The sequence below is a fragment of the Pongo abelii genome, chromosome 4 (genome assembly GCF_028885655.2).
Source record: "Pongo abelii isolate AG06213 chromosome 4, NHGRI_mPonAbe1-v2.0_pri, whole genome shotgun sequence".
Lineage (NCBI taxonomy): Eukaryota > Metazoa > Chordata > Mammalia > Primates > Hominidae > Pongo > Pongo abelii.
Window position 1 is genome coordinate 39,200,292 of NC_071989.2, and position 22,660 is coordinate 39,222,951.

The 22,660-nt window shown below is 32.7% G+C and overlaps 1 protein-coding gene across 10 annotated transcripts in view; it reads right to left on the reverse strand.

The window, feature by feature from the left end:
* The window catches only part of RICTOR (RPTOR independent companion of MTOR complex 2), a 135,572-nt gene that overhangs the window by 8,775 nt on the left and 104,137 nt on the right, over positions 1–22,660 (reverse strand). For 8 of the 10 annotated variants that reach the window (XM_063724089.1, XM_054555503.1, XM_054555506.1 and 5 more), the window contains 22 exons: positions 21,256–21,343; positions 20,644–20,734; positions 20,467–20,533; positions 19,935–20,015; positions 18,108–18,208; positions 16,187–16,352; positions 15,796–15,897; positions 15,626–15,672; positions 13,737–13,872; positions 13,118–13,317; positions 12,525–12,651; positions 11,991–12,155; positions 11,767–11,843; positions 10,954–11,032; positions 8,898–9,007; positions 8,064–8,151; positions 6,757–6,849; positions 6,272–6,378; positions 5,479–5,708; positions 3,004–4,012; positions 2,648–2,719; positions 549–726 (listed from right to left, as the gene is read on the reverse strand). In XM_063724089.1, the coding sequence (XP_063580159.1) occupies positions 549–726; positions 2,648–2,719; positions 3,004–4,012; positions 5,479–5,708; positions 6,272–6,378; positions 6,757–6,849; positions 8,064–8,151; positions 8,898–9,007; positions 10,954–11,032; positions 11,767–11,843; positions 11,991–12,155; positions 12,525–12,651; positions 13,118–13,317; positions 13,737–13,872; positions 15,626–15,672; positions 15,796–15,897; positions 16,187–16,352; positions 18,108–18,208; positions 19,935–20,015; positions 20,467–20,533; positions 20,644–20,734; positions 21,256–21,343 (3,414 nt within the window). The remainder of the gene's footprint in view (positions 1–548; positions 727–2,647; positions 2,720–3,003; positions 4,013–5,478; positions 5,709–6,271; positions 6,379–6,756; positions 6,850–8,063; positions 8,152–8,897; positions 9,008–10,953; positions 11,033–11,766; positions 11,844–11,990; positions 12,156–12,524; positions 12,652–13,117; positions 13,318–13,736; positions 13,873–15,625; positions 15,673–15,795; positions 15,898–16,186; positions 16,353–18,107; positions 18,209–19,934; positions 20,016–20,466; positions 20,534–20,643; positions 20,735–21,255; positions 21,344–22,660) is intronic. The other 2 variants (XM_054555505.1, XM_009240664.3) reach the window with 1 other exon arrangement.

The window sequence follows — 22,660 nt, forward strand, 5'->3', positions numbered from 1 at the left end:
AATAATCAAAAAGTCCTTATTATATTCTTAGTGACTAAATGAACATTAATTATTTTAGTGTTTATCTAAAATGTCTTCAAACTTCTAAGAAAATGTGTTCTTTAGTACTATATACCATCTAGAGATCTGCGGGTATCTCCTGGGATTAGGGTCACCTTATATTACTGGGTACCACATATGGCTACCTTTTATGGGATAAATAGGAATGAGGATTTAAAAATGAGGTATAAGTTAAATGTGACTAAAAAACAAGTTAGAAAGTTCATAAATTTCTACAGAGAATTATGGATAAGGAAATCAAATGAGATACTGATTTAATATGGGAAGAGAGGGAAGGATAATGTTCTAAGGACTAAATAAAAGAGTATAGAGTAGTTGAAAAGGGCAAAATAATTTTAATCTTAAAGTTTCTTTAAACAAAACAGTCTTAAAAATCATGCTGCCCCAAACTGGTGCCCACTCTAAATTATGATTTCTAGTAAGCAGGTACACAATATGAAAAAATAGGAAACCAACTCATAGGAAAACAATAAAATGTATGATAATACCTGGAATATATCATTTATATCCACCGGGAGAGCAAGACCAATGTAATCATCTGAACCCCCATATGTGGCACTGGACACCATGGACCGCACTGAGGAGGATCGTTGCAGGGTATTTTGATTAATAGGACTCAATAAATCTTCTTTATCTAATGATGCATAACTTAAGGCTTTCATGAACCTATAAAACCATAAAAAAACCACTTGCATTAGTTTCTTGATCTGTAATTTTAATCATATGAAGAAATAACATATATTCCTACCTTCATAAAAGACAAGTAGCTAGTCATGTATTAAGCAGTGTCATCTTGTTTACTGGGAACACATAAACACTTTAAAATATTAGCTGTTATAGACTGCTATGTAAAAGGTCACCAGTAATGTTGACTGTTACCAAAAACAACTGTTACGGTCTCTCAGGTAAAGGTGAAAAGGTGGGCAATTAGAATAACTTTCAACATCTAGAAGTAAAAAAAGAAACTGACCTCAGTAGTCAGAGCATGGTCCAAGGACTATCTTCATAATCACTTGAGACTACTAGATTTGGCATTTATGTAACTAAGGATATGCGTATTAACTCTATTTAATATTATATTTATAAAAAATGAGATCAATTACATATAATTATTTGTGTGATAATTACCTTAATGCCTTCATTATCAACATAAGATTTACGTAGCACACAAGACAGACACAAGAGCAAAATGGTCATTTATGACAAGAGACATCCTTGTAAAAAGCACTGATATTTCCACAATGTACTGATATTTCCACAATGTACTTCTTACTACTAGAGATTCCATAACAAATATGATACACTGATATTTCCATAAGATACATGTTTCTCATACAGATTCTTACTTATGCAACAGACATGCTAAAATATTTATTTGGTATCTGCTGTATATATACAAGGCACTATACAAGGTTCCACATTTATATACATTTATATGAAGATATTTTTGTTTGGAAAACCAAGTCTTTAAAATGTATGAATGCAGCCTAATATTAAATCAAAGAATTATTTTGTAAAACACACAAAATAAATGCTTTCTAAATAGTAGCTATTAAGATTATCATAGCAAAAACCATGCTCCTAATTTCCACCCAAAAAACACTCTTTCAAACTGGAATCTGTTACATTTATTTGATTCCATAAAACTCTTCAAGGATTACTGGAGTGGGAGGAAAATAATTATTGGATTATTCCCCTTCTCAATTCCTATTTCAACCAGTATAGCTCCCTTTCTATCTATTCTACCTATTGGGTTTCCACAGAAATCTTTATGTGAAAAAAGAATTTCTCTGCTTAAAAAACAACAATACAAAAGTTGACAACCACTGATCTAGTGCAATCTCTACCAGATGAGGTAACTGAGGCTTAGGAATTTTCAAAATTCATGAACTTTACTGCATAGATTTGTAACAGTGAGCTGTTGAGAGTTTCCCTGGCTTTGTCCTGGACAAGGTTGCCAAAGCTAGTGAGTTCCAGATAGATGAGACATTACTGCACAATTTCTTAAATCCTGTAAGGGTACATAATTCATCATCTGCTACCAGGAAACCCTCTATTAAATGTGTTAAGCATTATTGAAACAAAACTGCTTAATGTTATTAAGAATAATGTAAGGGCTAGATGGATTACATTAAATAAATGCCAATGATGATGATAAAAATAATAGCTTTTATTGAGTGCTTAATATGTGCTACAGTATTCTAACATATACTGTTGACATATAAGTACTTGACGTATATTAATCCACTTAAATAAATGTAAATGAATAATTTAAAACTAAGGAAAGTTGTTTAGAAGCATTTGGTCCAACCACAAAAATTATAGGTACAAAATTTTTTTGCAGCAAATACTGTATATCTTTTAAAAGTAAAATCTAAACTGTTCACTTTGACTAGCTTGATATAATCTAAATATGGTATAGAAATCCCTGCTGAGTCATGAGGACCAAGTAATTCATTTAGTGTTTATTAGGTTCCTATTTAATAATCACAGCTACTTAAAGTGAAAATAATTTCACTGTAATTTTCAGTTATCTTTTTAAAAAAATAATAAAGAGGTCAACTTTTGGAGCCTTAAATTGACCTACCTGAAAAGGTTGTTTGTTATTGTAGGTCTTAAGCTCCTGATTCCCCCGACATGCTTCTTTTTAAAATCGATCCTTGCAGAAGCGAGAAATAAATAAAAAAAAGCTTGTGACTTGTATGTCCTTTGCAAAGCATGTATGTTTATTTTCAGGGCCTATAGGATTTTCTTCCCCCCTCGCAGCTGCAAGAATCCATTTCAAGTCATATCGGGTAACAAGGAGCTTATAGCCTACCATAGTAAACAATTGTAATAGGTCAGTTATGAGGCTCACATAGTGTAAAACCTGGCTAACATTTTGTATTTAAATCTGTTAAAATGCAACCATTATTGGTCACTTCTAAACATATATTTGCTCACCTGCTTGGTGTTAATCTGGACTCAAAACTGTTGGCCTTCATGGTGATGGTATCAGTAAATAGCACATCTTTTGCTGGAGATGCCAAAGCTTCGGAGTGAGATAAGGATGGATGCATTCTTTGTTGCTGTAGTCTTTTCAGTGTAGCATAGCCAAAAGCATCTCTAGAACTTGTGTAACTAAAGTTACAATCTGCTAGACTTTTAATTGTAGCAATAGAGGGTGCTTTAAGGGATTGTGCTCTTCTAGGAAGCGTATGAGAAGAACCTGGAGGCACCAGGGACACCGAATTTGATTTGGAGAGAGACAGATGGTTAGACTGTGGCGTCAAATAGTGGCTTGTCTTAATAGTTTTAGTACTTACCACAGTACTCATGCTTCCACAGTCTGTGTCCATAGTTGTAGCATCTACACCTACTGTCTCTCGTGAAGGACTTGAGCTCATTGAACTTATGCCACTTGTTGTAGTGTCTGTATTAAAACTTTGGCTACGTATCTTCATATGTGAGCTCGTTGAACTTTCTACTACTAACCTCTCTCGGCTTGTATTTTCTCTGTGATTCTCTGTACCAAAATTCCTGGTGAATTTTAAGTCATTTTCTCCAATGCTTGGTGTACTACCAGTGTCTTCAATGTGCTTATTCCCCATAAATGAAGTCTCTAATTGTAATGTTTTCTGTACAGTGGATATGGGTGTAAAATCATCACTATGATTAAAATCAACACTGGGCTCCGTAAGTGTTCTGATTCGCCTGTTGCTTGTCTTACTTTCAGATGATAATTTCCCTCCTTTTGGATCACTGCTACTACGATGTTTTTTGTTAGGCAAAGTAAGTGAATTTAAGATACGATTCTTCACAAGTTTACTAGAAGCAAAGAAAGGGAATGAATTTTTATCCTTTATGGGTCCAGATCGGTCATAAAATGCTGGCTCTGTATCTTCGTTGATATCAAGGAAAAATGTACTAGTAGAGCTGCTGCCAAACCGGTCATCCTCCAATATGAACATACCTATGATTGAAGGATCAATTAATAAAAACACATATAAAATGACAAATTCACGATAACTATTAGTGACATCACATTTCAGGAAATTTTTTTTTAGTCATCTAGAGGAAAAAATTTAAAAATAAACGGTTAAACCATTCAGCTACATGAAAATATCTTTCTTGAAACCCAGAGTTTGGACTTGAATAAAATGTAAAATTATGTAATTTATGAGAATCTCCTGTTATTTCCAAAGAAAAATTATTATAAGACCCACTATGGCACAGGTTACACGAAGTTTCTTTTGATTCTCCAAATATTCAGGATGAAATTAAAGGGAAAAAGGAGACTTGACCATAGATGCTTACTCAATTACTACAGATTCCTAGTGGTTCATCTTTAAATTACTATAGGCAGGAGAAATTCACCTTGTAAGAAATGAATTCCCAATCTTAAAATATACTTACAGAGAACCAAGTGGTAACATTATAAATTCATGTTTAAATTATGTTTCTCATTTTACCTTAGATACTAAGAAACTCATTAAATTTAGTGCCCACTACTAGAAGACGCAACCCAAGTGAGTGCCTAATGACATCTACAGGATTTTTCTTTTATTAACTTTTCTGTTGAATAATTACAAATATTCCAAATATATTCTGAAAGAAGGTAAAAGAAAATCCTAAGTGAATCTGCATACTGCATTACCATTTCTATATTTTGTCAATTCTAAGATGCACACTTTTCACATTTAATCCCTTCTATTTTCACACAGAATCTGATTCTAAAATCAATATGCATCTTGTAATAGTAGTATGTCCTAGTTTAATAGGCAGCACTTTTTCTTTCTTCTTCTTTTGTGGTACATAAAATATTGGTATATTTCATAATTCATGGCATCTCAGATTTGGTGAAATACACAGTCTGATAAAGCTGACACTATCTTCTTAAAAGGAAGAACCATGCCTTAAATTTTGTACACCTAACACCACTTAGCACAGGACTTAAAACCACAAATCATTTTATATGTAACTATTTTTGTTACTCTATTAACAATTTCACTATTTTAAAATTCAGTGCTTCTCTCAAAAATGAAGATGTGAATATAATATCTGTTAAAAATATATTCTGGCTCAACAATCTCAGTATCTGAAAAATGAGTAAAAAGATTAAATAAAGAAGGTAGACAAATAAATACTTATTATATTTGTTTCTTTTCTGTCAAAAAAAGGAGGACTGGTTCTTCTGGCACATGGCTTATTACATAACTTTGTAGCAATTCTCAAAAGCTACTTAGAATATAAGGAGAGAGAACAATGTAAGCTGGTGATTATACTCTGTGTTATGAAAATATACACATTCTCCAAGAGGCTATTATTGCCAAATAATTATCTTAGACAAAAGCAAATTACAAATGTAACAAATACATTTAAATTTAAATATAAATGTTAACATTGGCTAATTTTATATGAACCTGTCAGGATACTCACTTGATGGCACAGATTCACTTTCACTATTATGTCTAGAGCTAGTTGACTCTGAGTTCAAACTTAGAGTGCTTGGGATAGATGAAAGTTCATTACAGAGTTGTTCCACATCATCTGGAACCACTGGCCACAGATGTTTACGACTATGCCTCACAGCATCCCAGTTGTGACATTTTAGAATATCACAGCCTTGTTTGGTTTTAGCTATGAGCCCAAGTACATATACACAGGTCCTGTATACAAAAGATGCAGTAAAAACAGTTATAATTCCAAGCTGAGATTTCTTAAAGCAACCACAGATTAATTTGCTATACGTACTTTGAACTTTCTCTAAAATCCACCAAAATGGTTTTGTTTGTGGAAAAAAAAAAAACTTATTAAGACTAGTTAGGAATAAATTAGCAGCAATAAAAAACAAGCAAACCTTTCCAATAAAAATAGTAATTACAACAAAATAAAAAGAACACAATGCAATATGAGCAAAAAAGATATATTAGCTTTTCTAGTATAAATCTGGAACAGCTGGGTTACTGGAATACTGGAGTATCTGTACAACACTATGCCTTACCTGTTACCTACAAGCTAAACTTCAATATCATAATAAACATCAAATTATAGTAGTAAACAAGGAGTTCGTTTAGATGTTTAACTTAATACAGTTAATAATCTTGTATCATTAGAACTTTCAGTGGATTAACAGTTATGCATTGCACTTAATCATAAAATACTTTCCCCTAACATCCATTTGTGAATAACAATGTCTACATTAGAAAGATTTCCGAGTTAAATGACCTACCCTCTGATGGAAAGAACTTCACACTGTTTTGCAAGTTTTAGTATATCTGGAATCACGTTTTCTTCCTGTAGCAAATTGAGACCCCAATTTGATGAGCCGATATTTCCCTGAAAGAAAAGAAATCACTTACATCAAATATATTTATAAGAGTAACTCTTTCAAAAGATTTGGAAAGTTACCAAGAAACAAATTCAACCTCATCTCTGAGAGAGAAAAAATGTAAAAGCCTCCTCAAGTAAAAAACATTAGGCATGAATTAATTCTAGTTGTCTTAGCAACAAAACAAAAGTCACGAAACCAATAGTTCAACCATCTATTCTTCAACATAGAGATAATACACTTAAATTGGCAGGAACAATCCAGTATTAAATATTAATCTAAGAAGTAGTTCCAAAGAAAATAATATTTATCTATTTAGTATAAATGAAAAAAAACCCGAAAAATCTAAAAATTGCGAAGATCTTACAGAAGTGTTTATTACAAACCAAGGCCCAAAGAGATGCTTTCAGTTTTTTAATTTCTTCCCACTTATCCAAATCTGGTGTACGAACATTACGACAGAGTTCTGTAATAATATTCTGGAGAAAGAAAAAAAAATCACGAGTAATAATATATTTACGTATTTAATATATTCTTACTGCATCATAAAACCAGTATAACGTTTTTTGTCATTTTTTATACTTAAAATTCTAAATAATTTTATGTAAAATTTCTTCAGAAGCAGCATTAGGGCAGGGGTTCTGAATTCACATTCTAGAATTGTCACTTATTAACTGCATGGCCTTGGGCAAGTTACTTCATCTCCACATCCTTTGATTTCCTAATATCTAGAAGAGTGATAATAACATTTGCATCATAAGGTTTCAAGATTTAATAAATTATTGCACATACAGGGCTTACCAAAGTACTTGGCACTTAGCATTACTAAATAATCATACTTATTCTTTAAAATAGAAAGTAAATTAGTGCTTAGGTATTATCATACTATGCAGGTAGTAACACTGATAAAATCATTTAAATTTTTAGTGAAATTTTCAAATCTTAATATGAAAATACTTGTCCCAACAGTTTTCACAGAGGTAATATAAAAACACATGAAACTATAGAGTACATTTATGCAAAACTTTGTGCTCTTGAGATGAATACTGATACAATCGGGAACTAAATTGTTAAATAACTATTGTTCTGTCACAAAAACAAATATTCCTATAACTATTTATTTCTAAAATAAGAGAAAGGTTACATTTATTGAAAACAGTTGCATGACGTATTCAGAACCATAAATGCGGTGTACATATTATAACTCAAAGAACAACTGCTTGCCTATGCTTGTTACATTCCATGAAGTACATGAGAATAAAATGTGCTCACAACCAGCAACTCTCAATTTATTGCTCAACAAGGATAACTTAATCTGTATCAGGTTCAGTTTAATTTCCCAATGAGTGGAAGAAAAACTCAGTTTTTCAGTACGTTTCTGGAGATCTGAATTTCTCCAATAAACTCTAAAAAAAGAACTCAGATCTTCACTGGAATGCTTACTCTACATAACAAGTTAATTATTCAAAAGGTCATACACAAGTCAGTTAATACATTGCAAGGCCATTTATATTTCTCAGGTTAATAAATATAGAATGCCTAAGTCAATTACAAAATAGATGAATTTAAAAGCAATTACACCACTGATATTAAAGCTTTTGAGAAGTTTTTGCAAAGGTAATATTTTAGCAATGTTAAGATTTTGTTTTTTTTACTATTGTAGCCACTTAAAATAAGTGAATTATGTTTTTACCTGTATTTCCAACAAATGGCAGCCTGTTTTATGGTGTACCAGTTGTCCATAAAGGTGTATAGGCAGGTAGACATGAGGACGCTGTAATCTAGTATAATAAAGATGATTACTATATCTCCTGGCTAATTTAAATATGCTAATTAGAACAAAAGAATTTTAATAAATATTTGATAAATAAAATTAGATACAACTCTCCAGCATAAATAAAAATATGAAAGTAACAAGGAATGAGGATTTCTCAGGTAAAACATAGGCTGGGCTTCCCTAATCCAAAAGATCCAAAATCCAAAACTTTTTGAGCACTGACATGACACTGTAAGTGGAAAATTCCACACATTAGTATTTAATGCAAACTATTTCATACACAAAATTACTTATAACACTGCATAAAATTATGTTTAGGCTACGTGTATAAGGTGTATATGAAACAGATTAATTTCATGTTTAGACTTGGGTACCATTCCCAAGATATCTTGTTATATATATGCAAATATTCCAAAATCTGAAAAAATCTGAAATGCAAAACATTTCATCATTTTGGATAAGTGATGTTCAACCTGTAACAGTTTATCAGATCTCAAAGTACTAGTAAGAGAATCTAGGGCTAGAAATACAGACTGGGGTGCCAGCATGGATTATATGTGAATGCGTCATCAGTAAGGATATTCAACATGCTATGAATGCCACTGAATTTTTGAGCAATTAATGCTGTGCATTAAGATTCTTCCTATATCATGTAAGAAGCAGAATGTACAAAAACTCAGAAATGTTAAAAATAATTTATGATGAACTAGTTTTAAATCTGATAATTGAGAACTAGCACTGGGTACACACCTTTGGTTACTCCGACGAACATAGTTATCACCATCAACAGGCTTCCGGTAAGTAGTAAGTGCTTCATTGAGTTGTTCCTCAATCAAGTCAACATATTTGGAGTTATATTCCTAGAGGATAATATTGTTTTAATTGCATATAGTATCACAATGAGTCACTAAATTTAAAATATGTCAGATACTTAGCAAAGGGTAGACAGATCAAGGTATTATGAATGCAAATGTTCTATCATATCCATAAGCTTTCGGCTCAGGTTTCAACTAGTACTATATACTAATGACCCCCATATCTGCTATCTTCCTCACAAATCTGAGCTGCAGATCCACATTTTCAAGCCATCACTTGGTTACTGCACAGACAATGCCAGTTCAACATACTGAAAATTCATTATCCTAATCTTAACAAACCACTTTTTATAAATGTGATCTCTTAATAGTGATCCATTATATATTCAGTCATTAAATTAGAAACCTTATGAGCCAAGTTGGACCTCTTAGTTACTGTATCCAATCAGCCCATAAATTCTGTCCATCTTATTTTGAAAATGCCCAGAAAATGTGTCCTCATCTATTCAACCTAACTACCAGTGAAGTTCAGGCACTCATCAATTCTTGTTTCTAAATTTGTGTCAATATTCCTAGACTTTCCCTTCAATGATCAAAATTCCACCTCTTCACTGCAACCTGTCAGATTACTAAAGTACAACTCTGATCACTCTTTAAAAGCTGTTAAGGATTCCCCACTATATATACAATTGAAATCCCTTAGGATGATATAATATGGCTTACGAGGCCTTCTACAATCTAGCTTTAATTTACCATTCCAGGCTCATCTTGCTACTCCACACTTATCTTAGTTCCAACTACATTGGAATATGACTTTCTTCATAAGTCTATAATGTTCCAATGATCTATACAGCTTTATTCTGCTCCTTCTTCCGTGGATACCCTTCTTCTAATTTATTTGCCTACTTACTCCTCAAGACCATTTCAAGTATCACATCTACTGCTCCTATCCAACATTTCTGTTGATAATCCCTAAAGCAGAATCATTAATCTCTCCTCTGTGTTCCCTTATACCTTGCATATAACTTTGTTATAGCTCTTATATTTTATGCTATTTTCAAGCACTGCACCAATATTCTAAGCAATTTTCTAATACTATGATTTGTATAATACATTTTATTATGATGATTTAAGTATCTTCTAGGAAACAAACCTATCACATCTTGTCTCAGTTCTACAATTCATCGAATACTAAAAGACTTCATGCCTTAAGTTGCATGCTTCAAAGTTTTAGTCCATTTAAGGAGTATCTCTTATGAAATATGGTTCAATACAGACACTATAAAAGAATCTGTAACTATGTTAACAAAAAAGAGAAAACAGGACAACTGATCTGAAATGATGAAAAATCTAAAAATCATTTATATTGGTAAAGATCATTTTGACCATGGGTTTCCAAGATGCTTTGATGACTTATAATACTTCAAACAAAATAATGAAGCCACAGCAATCACCAGCTAAAGAAAAGCTAGAAAAGTTGTTTCATATCTTCAAACTACTCTCTTCTTAGCAGGCTTCCCTATGACAGCAAGAAGTTCATTCTCAGATTTAGGTAAAGTAGTATCCTAAAGTAAAGTTTAACTAAATGATTATATCTCCTTGGGATTTCAATCTCCCTTCATTTAAAAAAATTATTTTAGTTTTAGCTTAAAAGGGCTCATGCAAAGTTGTAGGCCATATTAAGGGACCCAAGAATGAAAGAAATGATAAACAGGGCCAAAAATTAGATTATAAAATCAAATGAGTTGAAAGTCAAATTTCAATAGAATGAATACAGTCAACAGTTCAGAATAAAAGAAATAACTGTAGTTTAAAAAAATGTATAACTATAAATACTAGCAATTATGCAGAATTTAGGACTCAACTTGATGTTTAAATATTTAACCTTATTAATTTCAAAACACTGATATAAAAAACCATCCTCTAAACTCACAAATCAATTTCAGAAGATAAAAACACACAAATTCAACTTTATTCAAATAAGAAGTTACCTTGTGCCACTTTTCCAATTGTTTTGCTACATAACCTCTTTCATTCAGATAGGAAAATCCTTTTGGAATGGAGAGAAATCTGCAAATTAAAACAAGCAATAGTTTAACATAGAGTCTGGCAAAAAAGTATCTTAAGAAGCTAAAATAACTAAAATTTAAAAAAGTATAAGGAGCTAAAAGACTTTAGGAATAGTTCGTTCCTAAAACTAAAAGGTCAACTATAATTTATTATAACTTCAATTACAAATAAATTTTCACAATCTTTGCAACAACACGTGAACCCAATCACAATAAAGAAAATGTCAGCCAGGCACGGTGGCTCACGCCTGTAATTTCAGCACTGTGGGAGGCCAAGGTGGGTGGATCACCTGAGGTCAAGAGTTCAAGATCAGCCTGGCCAACATGGTGAAACTCCGACTCTACTAAAAATACAAAAAATTAGCTGGGCGTGGTGGCGTGCGCCGTTAGTCCCAGCTACTTGGGAGGATAAGGCAGGAGAATCACTTGAACTTGGGAGGCAGTGGGTTGCATCGAGCCAAGATTGGACCATTGCACACTCTGGCCTGGACGACAAAGCAAGGCTCTGTCTCAATCAAAAAACAAAAAAAAAAAAAGGAAAATGTCATGAAAAGTATGAACAGACCAAAAAAATTAAAAAAAAAAAGAAAAACCCAAAACAATGAAAAGACAATGTTTCAATATTAAAAGGTAAACTCTTTAGCGTACTTCCCATTTGGATTTGAATCTATCTTTAATATACACTGCCAAAGAACACAACAAAAAAACATAATTGAAAATTTACTTAAAATTTACCTCAGAAGGAGAAGCAAACCCTTGTCTCCAAGGTGGGATAACGCTGGTTTCATCTGAATGAGAGCATGAAGATTGGCCTAAAAGAGATTATCATTATTTTTTTACAATTGCACAAAAATAGCAAAATTTTTAGTTCCAAAATGCCTATTATATACTTTTACAAAATTGTCAGATGAGTATTTCAAAAAAATTTAAGTATTAAATTATAAAAAATGAACCTTTACCTTATCTTCACATGCTTCATCGAGGATATCAAGAGCTTCAGAAGAAATCGTTTTGTTTTTATCATGTAGCTGGGTCACTAACAACTCAATTCCCCAATTATTAAAGAATTCAACATTAGCTCTCAATAATACCCTTAAATGTTTTGTTGCATAGAGTCTGCAGGCCTATAAAGATAAATGAATACATTAAAAAAAAAAAAACTTCACCATAAATAGCCTATTTGATTTTATTTTGGGATAGTCCTGCTACTTGAAAAGGGAAGAATGCCTGGAATTGGCGGTCTAGCCCTTGATATGAATACTTTTTTGCTTCTTGTAAAATAAAATACTTCCCTTTCTATCTAGCAGCTTCTTCCCCGTGATATAAAAATCTGAGTACTATATGCAGTTCCTTAGAGAAACTAAAATTTTAAAGTAAACTCAATTTCCATATCATATTCTTAGAACTTAAAATTAATTTTACTTAGCCCAAAATTCATAAAGTAGTGAATTAATTGGTTATAAAAATAGTTTTACTGGCTATGTTATACTCACATCAGTAGCTGCAGTTAAAATTTTGGAAAGGATGACTCTAGCCAATCCATCTCTGCTATAGTCCAAGCTAGAAACAGTAAGTTTTAGCAAGTGATCTTGGTTTTTCAAGGAGCAAAGATTAAGGAGACTTAAAAGAAAAAAAAATAAGAAAGGTTAAAAGAAATTACTATATTGATACATTAAACAAATATTTTTTCCAGCTTTACTGAAGTATAAATGACAAATAAAAATTGTATTATTCAAAGTGTATAACTTGATTTGATATACACATACATTGTGAAGATTACCACAATCAATGAACACATCAATCATCATACATCAATCATCACACATAGTTACTATTTTGAATGCTGGAGTGGGAAGAGCATGAAATCAATTCAACGTATATTTTTAAAATTCCTAATATAAACAAGCTTTTCGGAAAGAAAGCATTTAATAACAACAATTTAAAAAAGAATATTAAAGCAAAGATAATGCTAATTTAAAATAAAACTTAACCAAACACACATACACAGACTAAAAAGCATACCATATCTAACTACGTTAAAAATAAAGTTCATGTATATATTGCAACAAAATCTAGGAATGCTCACCACTGAAATACACTGCATTTTTCCAGCATTTTAACTCCATGAGGGTGGCAAGAAAGTGTTCCAATAAATAAAAAGTAGTGTTGACTAAGGGTGGTCAATAAACCATTATTTTGAAGACTTCTTTCGGGTTTCATTCCAGATGAAGCATTGAGCCACTGAACAATATCCTTTACTAGATCTTCTAAGTATCCTTGCCCATCCTAAAAGTAAATACATTGTGATATTGTGAGAAAAGCATTCAAAATCTGTAATTAGAAAATCAACTTCAATCAAGTACAAAAACTTACTAATAATGATGAAGTTACCAATAATAGCTATCAATCAGTGAGTACCTGTTGTTTTTTAATCCACTTCAACACAATGCCACATGGAGATGATATTATTCTCCATTTTACAGAAGAGTAAACCAGGTCTTCTAGAGGGCAGATAACTTGCCCAGTCTCATAACTAGTGACTAAGTCGGGATCCAACTCTAGGTCTGGGATCATTTCTTATGTTTCCAAATACAGCTTATGCATATTCAGAAACAAAAGCAAAACACAAGGTGGAAACAGAGGGAGGGTAAGGGAAGCAAATTCAATAAAAAACATTTGCTCTGGAAAATATTCAGAATGCCCACCTCTTCAGATTCAAGAAGAAATTCTGTAAACTGGCAACCTACAACTGTGAGCTGTTTGGCCTTGGCAAAATCCAGATCCAGGTTGGCATATAATTTACTGCTGGGCTTGTAAAAATAAAGCAGTCTTCGTACAAACCTAAAATCAAAACACAAGTAGCAACAAGGTAAGAAATGAAGCAATTATTTTAGAATCTTAACCATTACTTATGATATAATAAGGCTTTCAGAATATGTTTTCGGTCTGAACCATTGGGATAAATGGCAAGAAATGTATTAAAAGTGTTTGGTACATGATATGGTCTGCCTGTGCCCCCACCCAAATCTCATCTTGAATTGTAGTTCCCATAATCCCCACATGTCGTGAAAGGGACCTCATGAGAGGAGATAAGATTATGGGGGCGGTTACCCTTATGCTGTTCTCGTGACAGTGAGTGAGTTGTCACATCTGATGGTTTTATCACCAGCTTTTCCCCCTGTGCTCTGTACTTCTCTCTCCTGCTGCCATAAGAAGGATATGTTTGCTTCCCCTTCTGCCACAATTATGTTTCCTGAGGCCTCCCTAGCCATGTGGAATTGTGAGTCAATTAAACCTCTTTCCTTTATAGATAATTTCTATATTATCTGTAGAGGCAGTTATAAATAACTGCCAGTCTCAGGCAGTGATTTATAGCAGCATGAGAATGGACTAATACAGTACATTTCATACCCAAAAAAACCCCAAAAACCAAACAAACAAAAAACCTTCATTTAAAAAAATATCTCTGTGGAGTAAGAATTTTATAGTGAGATGGTTAGAAGAAATAAAGGAGAAGATGCTAGCCGGACGAATGCAGATTTAACATAGCTAGAATATAAAAATTAGATAAATGAGGATGTCACCTGAACTTAGATTTTCTTCTATTGTATTCATGAAGAACTTTGTCCCATGGCTCAATAATGTTCTATTGTTAAGATAATTGTAAGATACTACACTATGATTTTGTTGGTTTTTCACAATTAGGCAAAAGGTCAAGCATAAAAGTTGCAATTTAGGTCAATGAATTTATAGACATAATTTATTATCTTTCAACATTATGTTCTAAGCTTCTATTGAATTTAGTTCAGTTCAATTTCACGCACTACAATTCAATCCAATAGAGGTGTCCAATCCAGGAGCTGGGAAAACAAAGTTGAGTAAGACATCATCTGTGTTCTCAAGGAGTATAAAAAGTTAGTACTATGCTTTTTTATTTCAGTGCAATTTATAAGTTATCTTTATTTCTTAAAACTTTTATAGATATTAGGTTACATATCATAAATAGAGAATGCAATCAAATACTACTGTTAATGACATGAATTTCTCAAACATACTAAGGACCTCTTTCTGAGATCAGTAGTAATAGCTGGTTAGTCTAAACTCAGGAGTAAAAACATATGGATGCAATGAAGAACAGCATCGTAGCTTAAAGTGTTCTTCACGCTACAAACATTTGCATGGGTTATGGAAGGTGTGGTTAAGGAGAATGTAAACAGCAGTTATAATAGATAACTCTAAAGTCAAACAGGAATAAAAGTTGTATATTAAAAATGTAAGTCCTTATTATGTCATCCTCATATGTTAGGGCTAAGACCCACTATACAATTGATATTACCCCAATTTGAAAAACTTTTATCTCAACTACTTCATCTATTCCAAAACTAAAAGCAGAATGTAAATAACAAGAAAAAGAATTTGCTAATATGTTTTGGTTATAAAATAAGACTATATTAAAAAATATGAGTACCTATTGAAGAGACATTGTTAAAATTTATGTATATGTCTTTAAAATTATTACATATTTTAGCAGGCATTAGGCCTAATATCCATATTTAAGTTCTTTAAATTTAAATGCAAAATAGTTCTTACATACCTGTGTAACTGTTCATCTTTATAGTTTCTCAGATTTACATTTGGCCACTAGAAAAACATAATATGTTATATTACATATGTACTTATCAATTCTCAAACATATAAGATAATTACATTATAATTAATAATAAAATTAAAGACAAGCCATTACCATGAAGTATCTTTTCATACCTTAAGAATGGTCCCTATAAGATTCCAATTCCATTCAAGATTCTCTTTATGTTGAAGGACTTGGCTATCTCTAAGGTTAATTAAAAGAGCTTCCTCTGTATCCTAAAATCATCAGAAAGTAATAAGAAAAATTAAGGCAAACTGTCCTCATATCAGAAAACTAAGTTCAAATTTGAAAAACTGAAAGGCAGCTTTTCCATTTAAGGATAGATCAAGGTTTTTTAACTTTAAAGTTATAAAAACCCATCTCCAAATTATAAAACTCAGAAGCCATCTGAAAATTCATATGCATGAAGAAAAGTGTAAACTCAAATACATGCATACTAAAATCCAGTGGTTAAGGAATTAAGATGTTGTGTTTAAGTTGAAAATCATGATTTCATGTCAGCACCTTAAGAACAAATATATCTTTCTGAACTCGGAGATACTGATCCCGTTTCTGGTGTGTTGCAATTGCTTTCTGAATAATGTGGTCTAAATGAAGACTATAAGGCTTAGGTCCTCGTTTCTTCATTTCATGGAAGCGTTTTAAACAGTTCAAGGCTGCACTGGCTCGCCTAATGAGAAAAACAATTCAATTAATACAGTAGCAAGACCAACATAATTTAAGAGATTACCGTGGTAAATTATTAAAGCTTACATAAGTTCAAGGCTAGAAATTATTATTGATCAAGTAAATTATTTCATCAAATTTGGAGAGACAAATACAAAAAATAAACAACACTACTGATTTATATAAAGACACACTGATTATTTAGATGCAATTGAACATGTACTTACTCAACTTTTCTTCTATGGTGGTAGGTATTTTTTGTATATTGGTTTTAAGAACTCCTACAAGGTCAGAAACCTAGTTTTCTATATTTTCTTATCAAAAATTTAAAGCTTTGCTTTTCACATATAAATCCTTAATCCGCCTGAAACTTATTTTTGTTTACGATATGAGGTTGAAAGAATTTCACTGTACTCCCATATGGATAATCAATGATCCCAGTACCAACTGAACAGTCTCTGTTTTCCACATTGGTCTGTAACTGTAAATGGTATATTTTTATAAATTATATTTAATTCTTTGTGGTAAATAAAAGTGCCATTTTCAAGAATTTGGTAGCAAGTCTCACCTTCATAATTTCTAGTAAGTAGAATTTTTAAATATTGGGATGTGCTGACTGGCAAGTATTTATCAATAAAGAAAGCTTACTGAGCTAAAGATAAAACTATTTTAAGAGGACTATTCTTACTGGAATTCTGAAGATAAATTTGAATTCCTGATGAACCCTGGAATTTGTGGCCATAATCTAACCCAGAGTTTAGGTCTATCAGGTACTGGGAAAGTACATTCTTCCATCATGAAACTAGTAATATAAAAGCTAAAAGCTACTATTACTGATGTAAGCCTAGAGACAGAACTGAGATAACTCCTAATGCCCTCAGTTTATAAGACAACTTTGGTCTGTTAAACAGTATTTCCAATGGCAGAATGAAAATTAATAGATTATTAAGGGTACTTTATTATTAAAGCTAAGTAAACTTTTCAAAAATGTACTATAACTCTTAACAAAAATACATAGTTTTGAACAGCTAAAAAACTCCATTTCACTAACATCAAGCAAAAAATAAAATGGTCCATATATATTTCTGATCATAATAACAAAAAAACACAACCACAAAAAGACATTCCTAGCCTAGATATAATCTTTGCCAAGTCAAACTAAGTTCCTTCTAGCACTTCCCAAATGAACCCTTCCATCATTACCTTTTATACACATTTTATCATTAGCACTGGAATTCCAGCAGAGCTACAGCTGTATTACCATAATTTTGCTCATAAATTCTATGTTTGCAGTATCTCCTTTAGTAGCAAGAGTTCAGCTTATTGCTATGTGGCCCAGTAGTACTTGTTACTAATTGCAACATTTTTAACCATGCAAATAAAAGAATACATTAATACTGTAAGGCTTGATTTGAAATAGTTCATAGACATTAAAAAAAGAGCCAGAATTGCTGCTCACAACATAAAGGAGTCCAAAAAACTCTCAGCTAACATTTTTAGTAATACGATAACCATTCTATGTCCTTGTCTACAAACATGCTAGAAAAAAGTGATTTTATTACACTATTAGTATTTTGTAGCCTAAAAAACAAATTATTAAATATTTTTAGAACTATTAATTTTTCCTTTAAGCAAATTCCTTAAAAGAATTTCCCAACATAACCTATCCATACTATTTTTTTTTTAAAAAGAAGAGAAAATAATCTAATTCGATATTAAATATATCAAACAAAAGCTTTGCTAAAGCTCTGATACTTACAGTCTCTTTTCCTTGGGGATATCAAAGGATGCAGCCATATTCATTAGGGTTGGCAAGCAGTGCAAATGATGGCTATGTGAATGAGGAAGAATTGTGTTTGCCTAAAATGAAGCATAACATTTTACATGAGTTTTCAGAAGTAGAAATAGTTTATGTTATAGATTACCTGCACATACAATGCTGTATTCAAGACTATTACAAATTCTGAGGTTTTACTCATAAAATTAACTTATTTTCCCCAATACATGCTTATTTATATTTTTATCATATCTATAATACTTTCAACAAGGATGAAATATAAAGATACACACATATTAACATAACCATTAAGTTTCATATTCTTTATTATAATATTATGGTTTTAAGTGGTACCCAGTTAAATTCAATTCTTAAATGACCAGAAGGCATTATATGTCAAAACATTACAGGAATCAACCTAAGTTACGTTTAAAATAACATTTAAAATGCTAGATGCCATATCCAAATTTATGAGTTGACTTCTTAAGTTTTAAAAACTACTTTCTCAAAATAGATTTGTCCCATATGCCATAATCTTTAAAATAAGAAATATTAATTTCTACTTTCCAAATAAAAACCTCACCACACAACCAGCTATCAACGAAGACAAGTATACTGATCAAATGTGGAAGACAGAAAATGTAAGAATAATAAGCAAAATAACCAGCTCTTTTATTTCAAGGAAATTATAGAATTCTGGGTATGGGACAAGGGAAAAAGATAAAATGTATAGAGATTCCTTCATATAAAAGCAAATAACTCTGAATATTGGTATTCCTGAACAGGAAATGGTATCTTAAGAATTAAAAGACAAATAATCAGACCTGAAAGCCGCTGACTCTACATAATTCTTTCACAGATGGGCCAAAAAAGAACAGAGCAAACAGCTAAATAATTCAATGGTTTAAAAAAAGAAAGTTAAATTAAATTCTGCTTAATGCTCTTTACCTCACTCACATAGCCCAGTTGCTATGAAGGGAAAACAAGGGTGGGGAGGAGGGGAACAGATCAAGAAAGAAAAACCTAAACAAAACACATCTGCTAAAAATAGCAAACTGTGACATAATTTCAAAATATTTGCCATAGAATCAATTCTTCCTTAATGAGTTTTAAACGGTTCTTTTTATTTTGTATTTACTAACTAGTAAGTAATCTAAAAATATAAATTCCTACCTTGCAAACTATCAGGGATCCCTCATTGATTGATTTGCTGAGAGTAAGAATTGCCAAATCACTTTCCTAGCTCCTACTTTCCAAAAGTTACTGTAATCACAAAATCACGGTGAAAAGAAAAACAAAAAAAAAACCCATCTTCTGAACCTCAAACTACAAGTTTATAGAAAAGACTATAATGTTCAACCAAGACTATATTTAAAGCTTCTGCACAAAGCTTTCTAAAATTCAGGCACTGACTACCATGTATCAAGTACATTCTTAGCAGACTGAAGTAGTATCCAGTTTTGCTATTTCTTGCTTCTTAGGAAGTCTTTCTGAGGTCAATTAAGATTTACAGGACGAAAATGTCAACTTTGAAAGCGAGTGTAAAAATCAACATTTCAGTACTTTGTATGTTGTATATTTATTCCATTTACAAAACCAATCAAAATATGCGTGTGCATGCGCATGCGCGCACGTACGTATCTATCTCAGGATACAGTACCAAGGGCTTTTTGTAATGCAAAGATAAACATTTATAAGAAATGCAAATTTATTTTTGAGACAATACAAAGCAACACTATTAAAATAACTTGTTTTATAAATTCAAACATTAAAGGTATGAAACATATAATCAGAAGTTGCTAAACTTACCATATGTAAAAGCTCTCCTAAAAGGATGGTAGCTCTAACTGAGATATGATCATCACTGTTTGTTATCACTTCAACTAGGCCCTTTGAAAATAAAAAGATGACACCACTGTTGCAAAATAATACACATGAAAACATTTATGCATCAGATTTATTTCTCACTCTGAAAGGTTTTTTTTTTTTTTTTTTCTTTAGACAAGAGTCTCACTCTGTTGCCCAGGCTGGAATGCAACGGCAAGATCTCGGCTCAGTATAACCTCTGCCTCCCAGGTTCAAGCAATTCTCGTGTGTCAGCCTCCCAAGTAGCTGGGACTACAGGGGTGTGCCACCATACGTGGCTAATTTTTGTATTTTTAGTTGAGACACAGTTTCACCATGTTGTTCAGGCTGGTCTCTAACTCCTGGCCTAAACTGATCCGCCTGCCTTGGCTTCTCAAAGTGTTGGGATTACAGGCGTGAGCCGCCACGCCTGGCCTGAAAGAATCTGTTAGAGAAAATAAACAAAATGGAATAAAATAAGGTTTATAAGTCTTACCTCTAAAAGTCCATTACGAATAAATGCAGAGAGTATCAGTGCCAAATAATTATCCATGAGGTCTGGCCTGGAAAAAACAGCACAGAAACAATTTAAATAAAGTTTCAGAGATTACACGGTCTAACATAAAAACCCTAATTCTAATAAATTGAAACCCTTTTTATATTTAAATTCTACCTGGATCTGGCACGATGAGGAAGAATAGTTTTTGCCTCAGCTGCCACAAAGCCATCTGAAAGCCTCCAACTGTCTTGGAACCTCCCTGGATCTAAAATAGTTAAAATATGGTAGGGAAAAGATTAGATATCACTGGAACACTTCAGATAAGTATAAAACCATCAGCTAGCCAGGCTATAAAGAACTTTAAAAAGTGCTGGTTAAATACCATACATTCAAAAAGACACAGACAAAAATTAGTTATGTAAATATATGCAGATCTAATTTCCTTCATTTTGGGACTTCGGTACTTTAAGTCATTTGGCTCAAATAATATAAGATGAGAATTAGATAATCTGAGGATTACATAGGTTTCTTACTGTCTCCTCTCTTCCTTTTTTGGCCCATTCCTATTAATTTAATTGCTCTAAGAGCCAAGGTGATAAAGAAGAAATTAAAATTTCTCAGTCTTAGGAACTTGAGGTTTTATTTTTATATTAATTTCCTGTCACAATTATGCAGCAAGAAAAGAAAATGGTGTTCAATATTTAATATTTCTCCTTTTAGGAACTTTGTCTCCATTAAATAAAAATCATAATATATGAAAAGATACAAATGTACTTCAATACTTACCTACACTGAGTAGTGCTTCTATGAACTCCTCAGTCACAACAGGTAGAGGAAGACGAAAGATATCATAAAGCACTTCAAGTAGACCTCGCTAAATTAGCAGACAAATACACCTCATTTATTTTTATGAAACGCTTTTAAGATTTTTAAATGTTCTATTCACATAATTTTTAAAATGATAAAAACAGAACTATTAATACAATGACATGCTACATAACAATATTTTAGTCAATGATTGGCCACATATATGATGGTCGTTCTCTAAGATTATGATGAAGCTGAAAAATTCCTATTGCTTAGTGAAACTGTAGCAGCAGTCATATTGTCTGCCACAGGGCAATATTACTCAACTGTTTGTGGTGATGCTGGAGTAGACAAACCCACTGCACTGCCAGTTGTTTAAAAGTATTATATACAGAATTATGTACAATTACATAATACCTGATAATGATAATAAATAACTATGTTACTGGTTTACCTATTTACTATACTATACCTTTTATTATTATCTTAGAGTGTACTCCTATACTTTAAAAAAAAAAAACATTTTGGGAAGCCAAGGTGGGAGGACTGCTTGAGGCCAGAATTTTGAGACTAGAAACATAGTGAAACCCCATCTCTACAAAAAATTTAAAACTTCACTGGGTGTGGTGGCATGTTCCTGTAGTCCTAGCTACTCGGGAGGCTGGGGCAAGAGGATCACTTGAGTCGAGGAGTTCGAGGATGCAGTGAGCTATGATCATTCCACTGCACTCTAGCCTGGGTGACAGCAAGACCCTGCTTCTTAAAAAAAAAAAAAAAAAAAAAAAAAGTTAACTGTAAAACAGCCTCAGGTAGGTATTCCATAACAAGACATGGTTATCACATGACAGCTTCATTCATGTATACTGCCCCTGGAGACATTCCAGTATACTGCTCCTGGAGACATTCCAGACATACAAGGTATGGAGGTGGAAGACAGTGGAAGACAGTGATACTGATGATCCTAATTAGGCGTGTGTGTGTGTGTGTGTGTGTGTGTGTGTGTGTGTGTGTGTGTGTGTGTTTTTTGAGGCAAAGTTTCACTCGTCTCCCAGGTGTGTGTGTGTGTGTGTGTGTGTGTGTGTGTGTGTGTGTTTTTTGAGGCAAAGTTTCACTCGTCTCCCAGGTGTGTGTGTGTGTGTGTGTGTGTGTGTGTGTGTGTGTGTGTGTGTGTGTTTTTTGAGGCAAAGTTTCACTCGTCTCCCAGGCTGGAGTGCAGTGGCACGATCTCGGCTCACTGCAACTCCACCTCCCGGGTTCCAGCAATTCTCCTGCCGCAGCCTCCTGAATAGCTGGGATTACAGGCACCTGCCACCATGCCCGGCTAATTTTTGTATTTTTAGTAGCGATGAGGTTTCACCATGTTGGTCAGGCTGGTCTCGAACTC